At 31.2% G+C, this 16977-nt stretch overlaps 1 protein-coding gene across 1 annotated transcript; it reads left to right on the plus strand.

The window, feature by feature from the left end:
- Window positions 1-8180: 8180 nt before the first annotated feature.
- On the plus strand, window positions 8181-10453 carry LOC107636288 (uncharacterized). Its single transcript, XM_088484514.1, has 5 exons — window positions 8181-8270; window positions 9070-9300; window positions 9463-9719; window positions 9770-9871; window positions 10364-10453. The coding sequence occupies exons 2-5, from the start codon at window positions 9072-9074 to the stop codon at window positions 10451-10453; spliced, it is 678 nt and encodes a 225-aa protein (XP_088340640.1). The 5' UTR covers window positions 8181-8270; window positions 9070-9071.
- Window positions 10454-16977: the final 6524 nt, after the last annotated feature.

The raw sequence follows: 16977 nt of genomic DNA on the forward strand, positions 1-16977 counted from the left end.
ACATGGGAATGAGAATGAGAATTTGGTAGGTATACGCTATTACTAATCCCTAAACTAATTATTTGGTTCTTTAAAGAATGATCTTTTTATCAACAACTGCGGCATCAATATTAAATTTGGATCTTCTAAATTTTAAATTTTATTTTAAAAAATAAAATATAATTTTTTATTATTTATTTTATAAATAGTATAAGAAAAAATATAAAAAAATTATTTAAAACTAAAAAAATTATACTTCACCTTCTAAAATAAAAATTTAAAATTTAAAAGATACAAATTCATCCATATTATAAATCAATTTGTGATCTGTTATATAAAATTACAGTGATTACGTAGTCAAAGTGCACCATCCATTAAATATTGTTCTCAATTGACTCAAATAAATTTGGTCTTTAACTCTTTATAAACATTAATGAACCATAATATATAGCTTTAAATGACTTTATAAAAAGACACAATAAATATTTATATCCATAAATAATAGAAGCCAAATATATTTTTAGAAACTAGCTAAATTGATGTTAATATTATACTAGGATAGGTAACCGTTCTATTTAATTTATATTTTTTAGAATTTTTTAAATTTATTCTTTAATAATTCATTTAATTTGTGTATATCCTATTTTATTGTATAAATTAAATATTAATCTTGAATAATTATTTAGATATTTTTAAATAGATTTTGAACATAGATGATGTTTTTTGTGTAAATACTTTTTAATAATATATATATATATATATATATATATTAAAACTTCGTATATAATTAATAAAAATGACGATGTTATTACAATATAATAGTACAAATTATAAATAGAATAACTAAAATAGGAGTGTTATGAATTGCATAGAACAAATACTTATATTGTTATTATGGCATTATTTGAAAATATAAAAGAAGCAATATAACATAATAAGAGAACATAGTTAAAATATGAATTAAAAAAATGGAGCTCTTGATTACATAGTATCATTTAAAAGAACAAAATAATAGTAGAATGACAAAAACAGATTAACATATATAAAGGAAAAATGAGTACCAAAAAAATAATTTTGAGAAATTAAAAATAAAATATAAAATATAATAATAATGCAATAATTTATTATGAAAAATAAAATAATACAATAGTTAGCTTGCTATTAGAGGTGATAAATAAAGTAGTAGATTATGAATTTTAATTTTTTTTTCTTATTTTTGTAAAAATATATATTTAATCCATTTGAAAATTAAAAAGTAAATGATTAACTTGACACACAGGTTAAAATAGAATTATGGTTTGTTTCTAATTAAAAAAAAAGAGATAATACTCTTTTTTTAATTAATAAAAAGTATTTAAAGATAAGTTGTACTTTTACAATCTTGATCTTAAATAATTGTTCACTTATGATTAAAATTGTTTTATTTTAAATAAATTTAAGTGAGCTTAAAAATTTGTTATTATTAATTTTTATAAAAAAATTACTTTATTAACACTGAAAATCAACCTCTACATTTATATATATTTATATGTATATTACATATATTTTTAATAAAGTAATCTTGAACCAAAATAATCGAATTTTATTTGATACTATTTGATCAATAATAGAAATAGAAAAGATATAAAAAAATTAGGTACCATTATTTGATCAATAAAAAAAATTAGTATAATAAAAATTCTCTATACATGCTCACCAATACAATAAAAAAGAGAAATGCTACTCAAAATTTATTATTTTTAACCATCAATTAGTCATTAATATTTAAAAGTATGAGATAAAATATGTTGTTGAATTACTAAACTTAAAAAATTAAACTAAAAAAATTAAATTAATAATTAAATGATAGTAAAAAATAATAAATTATAATAACCCCTAACATTTTTCTAATAAAATTCTCTGCACATGCATCCTCACTGATTAAAAGACTTTGACCCATTAATACTTCATTAATTATACAACTACATAATCCTAAAACACTTTAACCCCAAAATATAAATAAAAAAATATTTGAGAGATAATACAAAATTAGTCCAAATTAGTCCATAATTATTAATATTGTATATTTAAGTTACAATGCAAACATTAATATTAAGTATTTCAGGTTGAAGTATTAAGGTTTGATTTAGTAAAACTTTTATTTTTAAAATAGTTTTATGAAAGTTAATTTTTTAAATATAATTTTTTAAAAGTTATAGCATCTATATTTATTAAATCAAATTAAATTTTTTTTAATAAACACAAGATATAATAATTGTGTTAGATAAAATAATTTTTAAAATTTAAAAATTTTATAATAGACATAAATATAATATTTATATTTGGAGATGAATTAATATATGAAGTTACATTTATTTTTTTAATTTTGATAAATGAAAATCAATTTTAAAAAACTCCACTTTAAATATTTTTAAAAGTATTTCTATCTTTTAAAAAATTACAAACACAAACACATAATATTTTTATATTCTCATATCACTTCTTTTATATTATTCATTAGCAATTTTCTTCTTCATTTCTTTTATATCCCTTAATTCCAATAAAAGTATCCTCTACAAACTAGTCAATAGGGATGGTAATTGAAAATTTTTTAAATTTTTTCTTTTATACATATATTTTAACTTTTATATATTATATTATATGTTTAACTTTTATATATTATATTATATGTTTACTTAAGCCATCCAAAAAACTATCTTTAATTTTTTAAATTTTAGAATATATAATATCTGAACTTTATTGAGTTGAACATTTAAAAACTCTACAATAATAACGTCCATACCACATTTTATATCCAAATCCCCGTTTTATATAAAGTAATAAAAATGCTTAATATTCATATTTTTTAGGATTACATAAAAAATTTTACATGCAACATTATATAACACCCAATATTTAAAAACTGTAACATCCAAAAAAATCTTTAAAATAACATCTAAAATTATGTATTATTCTCTCTATATATACATTCATCTAAAAGTATAATGAAAATTTATGCAATGAGTTGAAGGGAAGGATCATGAAAATCTTAATGAAGTATCTTTTAGGGACTAAATTGATTTAATGTTGTATCTTTTGAGAATTTATTTAATTTAAAATCTTCTAAGATTTGTTTGTTTGTAACGGGATTAATCCCCGCAATGCAGGAAGTCATGTCAAGAGTTTACCGCAAATTTTGTATTTGGTATATGTGGAGGAACTTCTCAAAACAATGGGACAGCCTCGAGCTAAAAGACTTAATTTGAGAGTGTGCAAGATCAAGAACTCGAGTCGAGTTTGAAAGGAATATGAATAGAGTGAAGAGAATTAACGAGAAGGCTTGGAAATATCTAGGTAAGTGGCCTAAAGAAGCATGGATTAAGGCCTATTTCAGTGAAGTGTCAAAACTCGGTAACATATGCAACAACACTTGTGAATCCATCAATGCAAAGATAAAGTATGATAGAGGAAAGCCTATTCTGACATTGATAGAGGAAGTGCGAAGAATCATTATGAAAAGTATGATTGATAACATACAGAAGCTCATGAATTATATCAAGGAATTCTTCTTCCACTGCAACAAAGTAAACTAGACTCATTGATCAAGTTATCTAAGAATTGGACTCCTCACTGGTCTGGTGATGAGAAAAAGGTTCTATATGAAATTTAAGGATGACTAACTAATATGGTGGTAGACTTGGATAACCATACTTGCTTTTATAGGTTTTGGCAACTGACAGGTACAATTTCTAACTAAATTCAATTCACGTATAAATATCTTCTCTCGTAGTTAGATAAATATCTCAGTGTTCATATATTTTTATAGGCATGCGTTATATGCACCCATTCTTTGCCATTCAAGATTAAAAAAAAATACAAGAGGCCTGGGGAGTACTGCCATGAATGGTTCACAATGGAGGTATGCATAAGAACATATCGATTCAATGTGAATCCAATCAAAAGACAAAAACTGTGGAAGAAAACTGGTTCACTAGCCTCTCTTCCACCATCAATAAAGCCCAAACTAGGAAGACCAATAACAAAGAGAAGAAAGGACAAAGATGAAGGACCCACTGGCACAAAGACAAAGATAAAAATGAAATACAACCCAATTAGATACATATACTATGGTGAGATAGGCTACAATAAGAGAACTTGCAAAAAGAAAATACAAGAGGATGCTGAAGAAAAGGTAAGGCAAATACAATTGTAGCTTACAGTTGTGCATCACCAGCCCCTACTACAGATGGTGCTCTTGCCCTTACCCCTGTTTCAGATGGTGCTCCTATCCCTGCTGCAGCTGACACTATCCCTATTCAAACACTCCTTCCACTCCCACCAGCCAACACAGATGAATAGACTGAAACTTTTATTAGCCAAACTACTCAACTTCCACCAACACAGCAATCACAGAACTCAACCAATGATTGTTAGGTTGAATCTTTATTCAATTTTCATGATGCTATGTTGTTGAAGATGCACATGCTATTTGCTTAATGATGAATACTGTCTAATATAGGGTAAAGTTAGAGGTAGGCCTCAATTCCAAGTCAGCAAGGAAAAAGTAAGAGAAAATGCCTCTTCTTCACATCCTGTTACTCACACACTGGTTAGCGAATCTGCTGAAATCATCAAGGGTAGTAGCTCTACAATAGTCAAGAAGCTTTCTAGTTTGATGACATTTGATGACAAAGCATGATTTGAAGACATAATGTATAGGACTTAGTATTTGCTATTTTGTAAGGGTGAAAAGTTGCCATTTATAAACAACGTGGTAGACGTGGTTTATTTGATAGCCATGATTTTTGTATAGCCATTTAGATAATTTTATAGTAGGCTTTAGGAAGAACATACTGATGTTAGCTTTTTGTGATGCTACTTTGTTATGATGATATTAAGACATTGTTGCTATTTTTGCTTGAAACAATGGTATATGACAGACCAATGATTATGTTATGGTAATGTTATTTCGCTTCATCACTACAAGATTAATATTTATTTGAGGGAATATTTTGGTGGAGGTTTTAAAAACCTCCACAATATATTTTATTTATGGCAATTTTAAAAATCCCACCCATAATTAATTAAAATTCAAAATTTAGGAAACAAATCTCATTTTCCCTTATTCCTGAAATGAAAGGCGTTTAGTTAGCTGAGAGAGTGGGTATGGAACCCTAGGTTTTCTACCGCCAGTTTCGCCGCCACTTCCGTTGCGTTTTCATTGCCGGCGCCGTTACCACTGCCATGTTCATTGCAGTAGAGAGCTTCTGGATCGAGCCACCTCTTCTGTCAACACGTTTTTAGATCAGTTCTCTTCTCTATACTGTCGTTGCTGCCACTGCTGCCACCGCAGTTTCCACCACCGTTGTCGCCACAGTTTCTGCCGTCGATGCCACCGTAGTTGCCGTGGTACAACGCATTTTCAGATCTGTTCATTCCTGAGTTTCTTCTTCAACACTGCTTTCTCTCACTCCAATTTCTCCTTTGAACTGCTGCTGGTACTTCTTTTTCTTCTTCTTCCCAATCAATTTGTTGATATTTCTTCTTTGTTAACAATAAATTCTCGCCTCCTCAGTTCTGATGCAACTTTTGTACTGATACTCCCTCTTGTTCTGTATTTTTGTTATTCTTTTTTATTTGTGTTGATAAGGAATCTTAGAAACGAGGCAGGGAAGACATGATAATTGATAAAAAAATATTAGAATTATGTTATATTAGTTTATTTTCTAATAGAATATATTTTAGGATTGTGTTGTTTATTATATTTCAGGATTGCATTGTTCGAACAAACAGGAATTGGAAAGAATGCCAGCCACGTTTGTTTCTTCAATTTCAATCACTTCTCGATTATTTGATTCTTTTTCATGAGTTTTTTTTTCTACAAGGAAGATCATTGTTATTTTGTTGAATGCTACTTAATTTTGTTTTCTTTACCAAAGTCTCAATGCAATTATCTTATTAACTGAGCCGATTTTGGAGGTTATGTTAGTTACTACTACACGTAATGTTTACAAATTTAGAGCATAGACACTTGTTTAATTTAAAGCTTCAACTTACAACTACTCTAGTGAAGGTTTTGAATTGAATGATTGGTTTTATTTATGTTACCCTTGAGATGATTTCTCTTATGAAAATACATGAAGCGTGTCCATAGATGTCAGAACGACATGCATTTAACTGTTTCTCAATCAATCTCATGATGTGTGTCAGGGACACTGAAAGATGTCAAAGGAGTCGCCATCTCTAAGGTTCCTTTACCTTATCAGCTTGCCTTACTCTTTATCAACATTTTCCTGAGGATCTTGGGATATTAGCATGTGCGCTTTTTTGCTTCCATGGGTCCCATCCCCATCCCCATCCCCATCCCCATCCCAGTGTGTTCATAGGGCAATTTTAACTTTTAAAGTTGCTGCTTGTTTTCATAAGCTATATTATACACTGTTATAAGATAATTTGTTAGTTAAATCTTATTATATAATAATTATATGTTGTTCCTTTTTCTTTAGTTACTGGACACATGTGTGGTAACTCGTGGTTTGGACTAATACAATTTTGACTGTGTTTATGAGACGTGTTGTTTATATGTTTAAAATTAGATGTAAGTCAAAGAATGAATGATGGTTTGAATATTACAATATGGAGTATATTAACTTATTCCATATGGTTTGAATGTTACTTAATTTTGTTTTCTTTAGAAGCTCTATATTGTTATTCTTCTCTCAATATGGGACAAAGGATTTGGGATTTTATTTTATTAATTATTTGGTCCAACAAGTGGTAAAAGTTGAGTTGTGTTATGATTAAGAGGAAACCATTTTGGCATTACTGATTTAGATTTAGTGCTTAGGATTATGCTTTTATTCTGGTTGCTCTGCTGTTCTTAGGTGATTTGATATAATTGTAACTATTTTTTGAAGATAAAAATAATCATTTTATTTTTTCTTATTACTTTTTTGTTTGTTTCCTTCTTACATGGTTTTAATTTCATTAGTTGTTAGTGCTGATGATGTTATTAATTAATATTATTTATTTATTAGAGCAGATCTCATATGAGAAGACAGCCACTAATAATAATAACAGAGGCAGAGTTTTATACTTCACCAGTTTTTTGCTATTGCTTTTGAACAAAGTTTGTTGAGGTAAGATAAGAATTATGATATCAGTTTTAATATTAGTTTTAATTATTTGTTTGGCTTCGAATGCAAGTGGGTTTTTTGGTTCCATTCTTCAGGCTGTGTATGCCTTGTGTAAATAAAATTTCAAATTAATTCTATTAACAAATCTGTTGAAGTGAACTTATGCACCTTTATTCACAAAAAATACGTTGGTATTAGAGGATTAGCAGTTGAGATTTGAGAATAAGAATTTGTAAGAGAGAATTTGTAACATTTGTCAATTTTGTAACTTCATTCATAAAAAACTTGTAACTTAATAATAATTTTTTGTAACAGGTTAAGAAATGAGTGAGAATCAATGGAGACTAGATGTAACTCATAACTAGATGTTCATTATCTCTTACATCTGAGCTATGTTCCTCTAGTTAGATGTGGTTAGAGCGTTAAGTTGTGTTTCTACTAATTTTATCTATCATTTTAAGTTACCTCAATTTTATTTATAACAATCAGAACCAGCTTTAATTGAAGGAGCTTAAAGTCTCCTGAGGAACTGATTGGTTGGTTGTATCATTTTGAAGTACATATTCCTTTTCTATAATATTTTGAAAGGTGATAATCAGTTTCATTTAAGACTTTAGAAGTTCTTTTAATCAGCATATTCTTCTTATTTTATACACAATGTGTCTTATCTTTCTTCCACTTGCATCACCTTTCTTAATCATAGCTAACTCTACTTGTTGGGATAATGCTCGATAATCTATAGTCCTCTATTACTAACTATATTAGTGTACCTTTATACTTAATTTTTATGCCTCTCATAACTAGAACTTTTTTATCTTAGCGTATTAAGTATTAACAAGCACTAGTATTTTTTATTAGATGCTTGTAAAAATAACATATGTATAATGTTATTTTAAAAAATATAATATATATGTTGAAGAGTATTTTAAGAAAGAAAATTAAGTATAAGTGAGAATCATTTATGCTATTAGGTTGAACATGTCCTGATCCATAATCATTTATGTTAGCTTTTTTTTGTTAGAGAGGCCGAGCTGTTGGTATATATGTGGGTCTGTAATATAAATCTAGCTATTGGTATTTCAGGTTGAAATAAACAGAGTATTTTTACGCAATACTTTTGTCGGTTCTCCATACTCCATTTTGCTGTTTCGAGGGTCAATTAATGTTCAGCATCAGGTACATGTTTTGGTTCTCTTTTGGCAGTATATGATGTTTATAAGTTTACTTCATAGATCTTTAAAAATTGACCAATTACTATTTTCTCAGGTTGCAAGTTACTCCACTTCAAATATACTTTATTTATTTATTAATTGGCTAGTGGATTATTTCTGTTAAGTAATTAAATATTTATATAAGGAAATTTTTGTATAAGGAAATATTTATACTAACAAATAATATTTGTATTTATATTAACATATAATTAAATACTTAATTAAAATTTTTGAAAACAAACAGCACTTAACAAATCAACCTCATATAAGAAAAATAATGATATTTCTTGAAAAAAGAAGTTTAACAGCAATTCCAATATAGATTAATGTAGATGTATGTATAAATACAATGAAACCAAACTCACAAATGACGTACCATTTGACCACAGAATGTCATTCTTGGCTACCAAAAAACTCCCCTCATAACTGAGAAACGTGCTTCCACTTCACTCCACCTGTATCCTCACTGTTAATAATTTTCCTCCTCAATATAAATATTTATTACTTCAAATAATAAAGCTTTACTTTCTCAATATAAAGCTTTACTTTCTTACCACTTGTCAAGCAACTTCCCGTCCATTCTGAAATGCTGGGCCTTCTTTATAAACCTCCACTCCACACTTTTTCTGCCTCCATTACTCCACAACTTGAACAACATTTCACCAAAACTATATATAACACATACAAACACTTTTTTTTAATTATTAGTATAATGTCTAATTATTTTTTGTGTATCTAACAGTTTCGTGTGTGTTGATATACAGTCATGCCAAGGGGAAAATGCATTAAAAATCCATTGAAGTTTGTAGATGAGAGGAAAAACAACAATGCTTCTCGTTCACTTCAACCTCCAGCACCAGCAGCATCTGAAGATACCACTAGTGTAGAGGCTAGTGAGGCTCCTTCTCAAGCCGCTGCAAATTCCATTTCATCTAATGGAGCCACACGTTGTTCTAACTCAAAGTCTTCATCTGCTTGGAATGTGGAGATAATTGGTATTAATTTATATTGCGTAATTAATTAATGTGATTAAAGCATAGTTTAAATCATTTATGCTACTAGGTTGAACATGTCCTGATCCGTCATCATTTATGCTAGCTTAAAAAATTGCAACTCCTAATATTTTCAATAAAGACGTTTTTTTTATTTTTCTTAAGACTCTACAAATATGAAGAAGAAGGCTAAGATCAAAGTCAAAGATGTTTGCAACTTACCTAGGAGAAACCGTGTAATTGTAGAGGTTGACGAAGAGGGTGCGGCATATGGTGAAGCACAAGGTTTACTTGCTGGCTATTGTGGTATATTAGCAACTAATGCACATATCTTTCCAATTAGCTTTAAAAAGTGGTCAGGACAAGAAAATGGTGGCATGCCTAAGTCTTTCAAGGATGAGTGCTTTGATACAATGATAAAGGTAAAATCCATTTTATTTGAAACTTTTATTAGTTTAAATAATTATTTGAGGTGTCTCCTAATGATGCTGTTGGTAAAGTTTTGGGGCCTGAACACTCTGGGAGAGTTCGCTGCATGGGCATGGGAGCAGCGCCTACAAATACCTTTAGGAATGTGAGAAGTCGACTTAATGGGATGACATTCTTCACTAATTCAGCTGGATCTTCTTCACCTACTACTGCTGCAACTTTATAGGAAAAGATCTATAATTTGGAGTCCGATTTACATAATTCACAGCAAAAGGTCACTAGTCTAGAGTCTAAGTTGCAGCAATCATTTGATATGATGAAAGCATACTTAATGATGAAGGAAGGAGGAATTCCCGAAGCGCTTGTTGGCTTCTTTTCTTCCTGAGAGGTAAGTTTATAGTAAATTTATTTGTTAGGAATATAAGTTTAGATAGAGTAATATTCATTAAAAGTGGAGTCTAATTATTTAAATTGAACATGTTGTTCATATCATCAATTCTAATTTCTACAACTGAAGATGAATAATAGTAGCTATAGGTTTAAATGCTCTTCAAAATTGATTTGTTAGGCTTATATCGAATCATCTTGATGCTTAACTTTATTGAAATTACTAATAACATCTTATGTTTACATATAGGCTAATGATGCTGAAAGCGAGCCTACTACTCCTTTTGATGCTAGGAGATCAGCTGGTGATAGCAACGGACATCCAAGGACAAATATTTGAAACTTTTATGTAATTGGATAATATTGAAATATTGAAGTCAGTTGTTGTTTTATTTTACTTTTTAAAGAAAAACAGTAATAGTTATGTAGAACAATACCATATGAAATTATGTTTGGAACTATTGATATTGAGAATTTTTATATATAGAGAGTTATATCTTATATTAAAAAATTGTGTTATAAAAGATTTAGTTTTTAAATTTTGATATTAAAAAATAAATTTTAAATTTGAGAATATGTAAATGAGATGAGATTAATGAATGATTTGAAATTAAAAATAAATAAATAACTACAAGGTTTGTGGAGGTTTGAAAATCTCACAAAATAGTTAATTTGTGTTAAATTAAAAAATTAATTTGTGGGGGTTTAAAACTGCCACAAAAGTTTAATATAAAACCCCCACTAAACTCACACGAAACCTCCACTAAAAAGATTGTGGAGGTTTTTAAAAACCCCCACAAAAGATCTCGTGGCACCTTAAATTTTGAAGGTTTTAGAAACCCCCACAAACCATTTGGTGGGGGTTATAAACCTCCACAAATAAGAAAAAAAACTGCCACAAATAAACAAAAACCTTGTAGTGATGTTCTGTGTTATTTTTGTGATTTCCTAAAATTATGTTGTGGTAAAAAAAAGTAAAAGTTGTTGAAGCTTTTGTATTACTAAAATTAGGATGAACATGGCATATCAACATGTTCTTTAAAAGTTTCATCCTATACAATGAGACCATACAATCAAAACCTATATCACAACATCTACTATAGCACCTTAATGTTTCACTAGGAAATAAACAACATACAAAAATTCAGAACAACCACACTGACAATTATTAGTCCAAAATACATTTGCATCCTAAGTACTTTAACTTCAACTTCCAAACTCATCATTCTCCATGATAGGTTAAGTTTTCAGTCAACAAGATCACTCTCCACTTCTGCATCAGTTTCAGTATCTCCCTTTAAACCACCATCAAATCTTTCATACTCATTATCCTCAACTCACCTAAACTAATTGCAGTGACTGCCCTTCTGCAAAAGATTATGTTACAAAAATTTCAAAAACTCACACAGATTGTCAAGAGGTTGAAGAAGACTATATTCATAATTTACCTGGTATCTTGGACAAGTATAGAACAATTTATCTAGATTTTATGTTGTCACAGATTTCTTGATCACTGTCTTCAACCTACAAAATCACATTTGGTCCATATTCTTCCTCCTTATTCGTAGTGAAGAGCTCGAACCATTGCTGTTGTGTGACTGCGACAGTAGCCGACTGCGCCCTCCAATTACGCTACCTATCATGCTGTTTGACAACAATTTGGCCTCTGCAAAACTAATTTATTGCTACAACAAAAATGACATTTATGGAGAAGAACGGATTATGGTTTGTGTTCTCTGGTGCTAATTTGGCATAGTTCCCTAAACATATCTTGTCATCAACCATTGTTTAGCCATGGTATTGCTAACATGTCAGGCTAATGTGCCGCATAAGCAAAACTAAATGTCGTTAGTGACAGAATAGACGGAGAAACTAACATGATTTATTTTATATCTTTCGAGGATGATTTTGATTAATTTAATCTTTTTGAGACCAATTTGGAGAACGTATGATCTTTAAGGGACCAATTTGACTATTTACTCCATAAAAGATAGATTAAACTACCAAAATATTAAAAACCCTAAAAAGCTTCAAACTACCCTTTTTAATAACCCTAATTTTATTCCAAAACTCATTCCACTCTTAATCCTTAGTGAATGCTTATCCCTTCCAACCCCCACTACAAATCATTGTTCCTTTAACAATCATGACGACCCCACCTCCACTAATACCTTTTGTCTCTACCAATGGTCATCATCTCTCCTTTTCCATTTGACCACCACCATTACCTTTATCACCACCAACATCACAAAGAACAAAGACTGAGTTTCCAATGTAACATGATCCCTCTCTCACTTTCCTTCCTACCATATATAGCCTCTCTTTCATATATACACAACTCCTAACTACTTCCACCAACCACCAAACCCTCCAAATCAGATCAACTTACTACTCTTCCTTCAATTCTCCAATTTTCAAATTTTTAATTTATTTTTATGGAAGAGTCATCCATTTCCATCAAGATTTTGTCCTTGGATCTGATGTCTGCCATAAACAAAGACAAGCTTGAGCCTTCTAACGTCTCTTCCGAGGTTGTTGGTGACTTTGACGCCATGATACTTGAGAACTGTCAATTCATGATGGTGCTCACTATCTCGGTGTCAATTTTCATAGGTTGTATCATCGCTAGATTCATATCACAGAGCTCCAAGCCCATTGAGCTTCCTAAGTGCATCATCAAGAAGGAGCCTAAGCCCGAGGTCAACAATGACAAGAAAAAGGTCAGCATCTTCTTTGGCACACAGACCGATATCGGCTACCGCCGAAGGTTTCTCTAAAGTCATTGCCAAAGAGGCTAATGCTAGATATGACAAGGCCACCTTCAAAATCCTTGATCGATTCAATTGCTTTTTTTTCTTTTTGTAATTTTGATTAGTTATTACTTATTTAAGCAAGTTTGATGCTTATGTTTGATAAGTTATGATTATGGTAGCCGAGAAGTTGAAAAAAAAATTTGGAAAGTTTTTATTAGGGTTAGAAAATGGTAATTTAGGAATTTTTATTATTTTTTAGTATTTTGGTAGTTTTATCAGACAAAATTAATCTTCGAGGTGTGGTCGTCACTGCTGTCACCATTACTAGGGTTCTTCTGGTCCTCCTCATCACTTCGTTTGTTTTGGTTCAAAAGCTCGGTTATCCTCTAAATTTTTGCTTTCAGCAATTCATTGATAACTAATAGTTCGGCTATGGTGGGAGGAAGATTAGGTGAATTATTTTGCTTTTTCGCCGTTGATTATAACCTACAAAAGAGGGTAAATAATCGTACCAAAAAAATGATAGTGGGCGCCAAATGTTCCTACGTGGTAAGCCTCGAATGGTGTATAACTCGTGCTGTTCAAGGATATTGGGCTCTCCTTCGCCTGAAGTGGAAGAGGTATATGTCGACTTCAAGAGAAATGACAGCGGCAGAAACCTGCAAAGGCACTCTGATGCTCAAGTTAGTAAGAGTAGAAAATGAGTATAATATTATTCAAAGTGAATAACGTACCTTTTGATGTGGTTAGGATTTGGTATTTATAGAATGTTACCTCTTCAAAGAGGTTGAGATGCTTCCTGATCTTTTGGTAACCACCTTAGTTTGTTTCTGAGTGGGTTGTTGAGACCGAAATTCTCTTAACTGAAGATAAGTCACGTTTGTTGTTTCACTTGAATTTTGATTTATAGATATAATTGAACCGGGCTATAGCTAACGGATCACCTAGCATATGTATATACCTATTGAAATAATTTGAAATCTTAAATTATAAAATTTTGAATTTAAAATTTAGATAGATATAATTAAAATTAACGACTTAATTTAATCCAATACAAATAAACATACTCGTATTATTTTATTCGTATCGTTAATTAAGAGTATTGTTTAATTAATTTTTAAAAAAATTTTAAATGTGAGTACAGTAATACGGGTATATTTATTCATATTGGCTTGAATTAAATCGTTAATGTAAATTATATTATCTAAATTTTAAATTAAAAATTTTGTAATTTTAATAATTTAAATTATTTGAATAAAATTGGATGAAATAAAAAAATAAAAATCAAACCAACACAAAACTATTCAGAGCATTACATCGACGTATCAAATCCTAAATTGGCTTTGTGCATATATCGGATTATTTAAAATTTTAATTGTTAATTTTTTTTAATCTAAGGATAAAGTATACTTTTTGTTTCTAACGTTTGTGATTTTTTTTAAAAATACTCCTAACGTTTAATTTCATTCAATTTTGTCTCTAACGTTTTCGATTAATTCAATTATACTCATTAATTGTTATTTACTCCGAATACACATTATACTCATCTCACACTCTTTCTTACTTGGGCGTTAAAGTGCCTTTGCAAGTGTCCACCGCTGCCAGTTCTCTAAGAGCCGACACATACTTCTTACACTTCAGGCGAAGAAGAGCTCAACCCTTGAACAATACGAGTTATACCTATCACCAGGCTTACCTGATAAACCCATATTTCATGAGTTATTTTGTGCTTAGTTTGAGTGATTTATTCAATCCTTCACCCACTTATTCATATTAATTGCATGGTTTTACTTTCCCTTCCTTATTATGTGATGTATGTGAAAAACATGTTTCCTAAGCTTTAAAATTAATTATTTTAATTACCTTTATTTCCATTCGATGCCGTGATTAGTGTGTTGAGTAGTTTCAGATTTTCTAAGGCAGAATGACTTAAAGGATAGAAAAGAAAATGTACAAAAATAGAAGGAAAGTGCAAAACGGAGTTTTGAAGAAACTAGCATCCACGCGATCGCATGGACGACGCGATCGCGTGCCAGGAGCGAAGAAGCAGCGACGCTGCCACATGACTGACGCGGCCGTGCGACTTGAGCATAGCGCATTCGACGCGGACGCGTGACCGACGCGACCGCGCCACAAGGAAAACTCCAGATGACGCGACCGCGTGACCCACACGGACGCGTGACAGAGGCCACGTATCAGAATTTACAGAATACGCCCCCAGTGGTTTCTGAAGCCCTTTTGGCCCAGATCCAGGTGCAGAACACACAGACTAGAGGCTATAAAGTTGGGGAATGCATCCATTCAAAAAGGAGCTCGCATTTTTTATTACTTTCCATGATTTAGATTTAGTTCGAGAGAGGTTCTCTCCTCTCTCTCTTAGGATTAGGATTTAGGACTTCTTTTAGTTTTTAAGAGTGACTCTCGATCCAGGTTTAATATTTACTTTAATTTATGTTTCTATGCTACTTTTACTTTAATGCTTTTATTCGTATCTACAGATGTTGCCCAATTGGCTTATGAATTATTCCATGTTACATATTATTATTTGAATTAATGATTATTTGAGGTATTTCAGTTATTGATTGCTTTCTCTTTAATTTGTGTTACCATTGCTTTCCATCTAAGGACATTTTTATTCCAGCAATTTTACTTTTTCCCCTTTTGGTTTTGGTTAAGAAATCAGTAACTCAACATTATTAAACTCAGCATAATTGATAATCGTTATCTTGCTAATTGAACTGAACTTCAATAATCCCGACTTTTTCTCAGGAAATAAATAGGATTCGAAGGTCAAACTAATTAGTCCCTTGACTTTCCTTTGTTTTAGTAAAGGTTAACTAAGTGGAATTTAGATTCAACTTTCATTATTGTTGAGAGAGATAACTAAGTTGGACTTCCAATTTCTCTTACCTTGCCAAAAGTTTGCTTTACAGTATTTATTTATTTTAATTGCCATCTACTTTACTTGTCATTTAAATCACTTGCTTCTCACCTTCTAAACCCCGATTACAACCTTTATAGCCAATAATAAGAACATACTTCCTTGCAGTTCCTTGAGAAGACGACCCGAGGTTTGAATACTCGGTTAACAATTTTTAAAAGGGGTTTGTTACTTGTGACACCCAAAACGTTTGTACGAAGGGATTTCTGTCAGTTTAGAGACTATATCTACAACGCGACTGTTTTTATGAACTTCTTTACTGGCAAAAAATCCCGACGTCAAAATGGCGCCGTTGCCGGGGAACTGCTTACGTGTGCCTTATTATTGGTTATTGTAATTATTTTTCTTTTGCTTGTTTATTTATTTTTATTTTACCTTTTTAATTTTATCTGCTACCATGAACTCTCACCCCTTTCGCTTTGAGTTTGGTTCTAACTTTGTTGAAGGAAATAGAAGTTACAGCAGGAATATGCATCAAGGTCAGACCAATCAAGGATGGATGGAGCCAAGAGGATCTAATCAACCCTTTAGGCAGCAACACCCTCCGAGATATCCTGGATAAAGACCATTCTACCGTGCATACCCAGCTGAAAGATATGGTGGACAACCTTGTAACTACCAACAAGCCCCACCTCGTGCATATAAACCATCCTTTCAACATAACCTCAAACCACCACACTCACAAGCTTCTCTTCACCATTCGCCACCATATGATCCTTCCTTACCCCAGTACCAATCCAATCACTCCCAATCACCGCCACTTTCCTATGTATCATATCCAAGTCCGGCAACCCGAGAAGCAGAGGTTCGCCTAAAGGAAATAGTAAATAAACTTCAAACAACCATTCGACAATTGGAGCAAGCAGTAATCCAATGGGTTTCTAGACGCTCAAATATACAAGGGTCAACCACAGCTCCATGTGGACAGTCTAATGAAGAGCGTAGCACGAAGGAGATACCAGAAACTCCAGTGGACAAGACAGAGAATGAATTTGTACTAGAACAAGTAGAAGAAGTTGTCATTGTACAAGAAGAAGAGTTGGTTGAAGATCTAGGAGATGCTGAACCTCCATGGAAATCCAGAACTGAGGAGAACTCCGTCAAGGACGTTACAGTTGATGCTAAGGAGGATAGTGCACAATCCCCAAGGCAAGTCGTTTATGAAGAATT

Source organism: Arachis ipaensis, chromosome B4 (assembly GCF_059453495.1).
Source record: "Arachis ipaensis isolate K30076 ecotype BB chromosome B4, ASM5945349v1, whole genome shotgun sequence".
Lineage (NCBI taxonomy): Eukaryota > Viridiplantae > Streptophyta > Magnoliopsida > Fabales > Fabaceae > Arachis > Arachis ipaensis.